Source organism: Parasteatoda tepidariorum, chromosome 2 (genome assembly GCF_043381705.1).
Source record: "Parasteatoda tepidariorum isolate YZ-2023 chromosome 2, CAS_Ptep_4.0, whole genome shotgun sequence".
Lineage (NCBI taxonomy): Eukaryota > Metazoa > Arthropoda > Arachnida > Araneae > Theridiidae > Parasteatoda > Parasteatoda tepidariorum.
In genome coordinates this window covers 38,448,279-38,452,177 of record NC_092205.1, presented here as the reverse complement: position 1 = coordinate 38,452,177, position 3,899 = coordinate 38,448,279, and the positions used below count along the sequence as shown (strand labels likewise).

The following is a 3,899-nucleotide window of genomic DNA, read 5'->3' as shown; positions in this document are numbered from 1 at the left end:
TTAATGCGGATTTCTTTGCAGTCTAGAATGTTTGCAGACAAGTGTAGAGAGCAGGAATTAAAAAATTGAGCATTTGAGTAACTATTGATTGGACTTTTGTTATATAGAAAATATTTTAATTATCAAAGAGACGATTTTAAATGTTTTTTTTAATTTCTTTTATACTACGAAATCAGACACTAGGCCGTACATTTTAAGAATAAACACAATGTATTGTAATTAGAAGTATCCGAACGCAATAAAAGCTATAGTATTGTTAAAATAATAATTATAGCTGTCAACTTTTTTCGAAGTATAATGAAGTAAGAACTATAAAAAAACAGCGAACCATGAAAAAATAAAATTTTATTTAAATGATAAATAATATTTCCGACAGAAGAAATTTTATTGTAGAAAACAAGCTACTAGCAATAATAATATATGTTTTCTTAACAGTCTACATATTAGTATACTAAAAAGACCAAAAATATCTTACATCGAAGATCTTGGAACTAAATAATAATGTATGATATTAACTACATGGCATTGATGAATTTATTTATTTGTATAAATTATTCACTAATGGAATATGATAATATTCTTTAATGTATTATGAATATGCAAGCCTCATATGTGTTTCAATAAATTTAATGTTCTTAAAAAAATATAATAATCAACCTGCTGACCTGCAGCAAACAGTAGACAGTTCAGTATAGTAAAAAAATAACTAAATCAATATATTTACAAACATTTACAAAGATTTGTAGGGAAGGTATTACACAGTAACTACTAGGGTAAATCGCACCCAGATCTTCACAAATTATTTACACAAATCTCTGCTAAGTGAAGAATAAAATCATAATAATGGCTTTATGTTTACTGGCCTGGCATGGAAATAAAAGATCTTTCGCATTCAACAATGTTTAGTTTTCTAATATCGTCCTATTCACGGGCGAGCAATTAACGTTTTCTTCAAAGTCACATATACCTGATTCAGGATTAAATAAAAGTCCTTGTTTACAATAATGGGAAAACTTTTTCCCCCTAACACAACGATAAAACACATGGCAATGCCTCGTAAAATCTGGATAAAAGCCATCTTTTTTATCTGAACAAGAAAAATAAAACTGTCCAGGAATACCATGAACATGTCTGTATGATGGAGATTTATAGTTTTCTTCATTGTTTGAGTCAAAAAGAGTGGAGTTACTCTGTTGTGGGTATTGGCATTTGTAGGTATTTTCGTATTCACATATAGATGTTTCCGAACTAAATATTTTGCCTTTTGGACAAGCGAATTTATAAGGCAGACCATCCATGCAACCAATGTAGTACCGGCATCCAGATTCAAAATCAGGTACAAATTCATTGATTTTGGACTTGCAATCAAAGACACTTTCTACTACAGATTGAGGTCTGCTGCATACTACATTTTCTGGAAGATCACACTTTTGCGTTTCCGGATTAAAGAGTAAAATACTGGGGCAGCTGTAAGTTTTTCGAATGGATCTAAAGCAAATATGAAACTTTCTACAGCCACTTTCGTAATCCGGAAAAAAACCAGTGTCTTCGTTTCTGCAAGCCTCAGCCAGATCTTGGCTTGGTGGTTTTCCCGCCAATTTATCCACCTTGTCATCATCCGTGGAAGGCTTCGATCTTTCACCGTAGGATATTGTAGTTAAACTATTTGACATGGCATTATTCGCTTCGTGAAGTGTTGGGTTATATTTTGTAACATGATGTCGCTTATTTATTGATTCGGAACTAATAGAGTTCGGTGCTTTTGATCTATCTAGCCCCGCATTTAAATCAGTAGGACTTGGAATTCTTTCGTCCTCTGAGACGGTATCGTACTCGTAGTATATTTTTGTCTTTAAATTAGGGGGTTTTGTGGTATCATCTTCACTTTGAGTAACGTAACTATACGTCTCAGTAAACAAATCATCGGGTCTGTAGACATGATAAACATCATCTGATTGCATACTTGCTCGGTTTATTGTTCGGGCACGGGCTGGTTGAGTATGAGATGTACAGCTAACATACTCCTCCCTATCACACATCATTTTTAATGCATTGAATTTTTGCTTTTCTGGACAGTATACTGGAATAGCATCTCCATTTTCACATACAAAGTATCTTTTACAGTTTGAGCTGAAATCTGCATACATACCGTCTTCCAAATATGCACAGCTGAATAAATTCTGCTGGTTATTCATCAACTTAACTTTATTATTTTTGCAAGATTCGGAATTTTCGTTCCACGCACACCTATGAGTGTTTCTTTGAAACAAGAAGTTATGAGGGCAAGCATAAGAAGATCGTTTTCCATCGACACAAAAATGAAAATTTCTACAAGATATAGGATCTTCGTACAATCCAATCTTATTTGATTCACAAATAAAATCCTCTTCTATGCTAGGTAAGTGCAATATGTCCGTGGCGCGAATTAACCTTTTTTGAACAATAAAACTTGTTGGACATTTCACATTGCTTCCAATGCACTTACCGAAATTCACATCATATAATAGACCCTGGGGACACACGTTAGTAAATCCAATTCCATTCTTACATTCATGCCACTGCGAGCAATTTGGTCCAATATATATACCGTCATCACTAGGCAAACACTGAAATGTTGCAACTGCAAATGGTGCGTTGCAATTTACAGCACCACGAACACATGCATTCGATTGCGGGTCAAATGAAAATCCTTTTTGACAACTAAAGTATTGCTTATGCCCATATGCACACGTGGCGTATCTTTGACAATCACTAGAGAATTCTGGAAACATTCCAAGGCGATTTTCACAATTATAGGAATCAAACAAACGCGGAGGAGAAGAGGAAGACAGCTTTTTCCGGCAAACAACAAAGCTGGAAGGCAGACACCTATCACTTGCAATATCGTATAAGTTTGTTCCAGAACAATAAGAAGTAGATATCCTTCTCTGTCCCAAACAAATATAAAAAGCTGAGCAACCTGTATCGTAATCTGGATGGACGCCATCGAGCAATCCATCACAATCACCGTCAATAACTGTAGTACAAACCACTAATGAAGAAGGTTGACAGTTACCATTTCTTTGATTTAAGATTGTTCCTTGGGGACAAGACCCCTGATGTGTTAACAATCCATCAAGACACATATAGAAATCTCGACAGCCTGAGTCAAAATCAGCGTGAATTCCATTGGCTTTTCCGAGACATTTATCGATTTCTGGCTTGGGACAATAGGCATCGCTTTCGCATGTAAGTGACCTGATGTCAAATAAAGTACCAGCTGGACAGTTAAAAGTTTTTAAGCCACCGGTCATGCAAAGTCCAAATATTTTGCAGTCAGCAGCGAAATCAGGATAGTACCCATCTGGTAACCCAGTACATTGAGCTGCTTCGAGTCCATGGCATCTGGTTGTCGAGCTTCTAGTACATCGGTGCTGCCTTGCATTGTAAATTGTTCCATCAGGGCAAACATATTCTGATATATTACCAGAACTGCATTGGAAATATCTTCGGCAATAACTATTGGAATCGATATAAATTCCATCTTCTTTGTCGGTGCAAGAAAGAGCTTCACAAATAACTTTTTTCTCATGCCGGCAAGTTTTAGTCCTCCAATCAAACTTGGTGGAATCAGGACACTGGAAAGATAATTTTTTTCCACCTGAAATGCAACAAAGAATTATTTTTAGCTGTATGAAAAGTGAATCAACAAATAACAAACAATGAAATAAAAATAGTCACTATGTAAATATTCACAAGAAAACAAGAAAAACTAAATTTTAAGAATTAGAATTGTGACAAATATATTAATATGCCTTAAGTATAATAAAATCTTCGCTTAACTTCAAAATAAATATTAGTGATTATATTTTATAAGAAGTCCATATATATATATATATATATATATATATATATATGTA

General features: G+C 34.4%; 1 protein-coding gene across 3 annotated transcripts in view; it reads right to left on the bottom strand.

Moving 5' to 3' along the window:
* Positions 1 to 330: 330 nt before the first annotated feature.
* Positions 331 to 3,899, bottom strand: part of LOC107438595 (uncharacterized) — an 87,606-nt gene continuing 84,037 nt past the window's right edge. For all 3 annotated transcript variants that reach the window (XM_016050909.3, XM_071177466.1, XM_071177465.1), the window contains exon 4: positions 331 to 3,640. In XM_016050909.3, the coding sequence (XP_015906395.2) occupies positions 903 to 3,640 (2,738 nt within the window). In that variant the 3' untranslated portion in view covers positions 331 to 902. The remainder of the gene's footprint in view (positions 3,641 to 3,899) is intronic.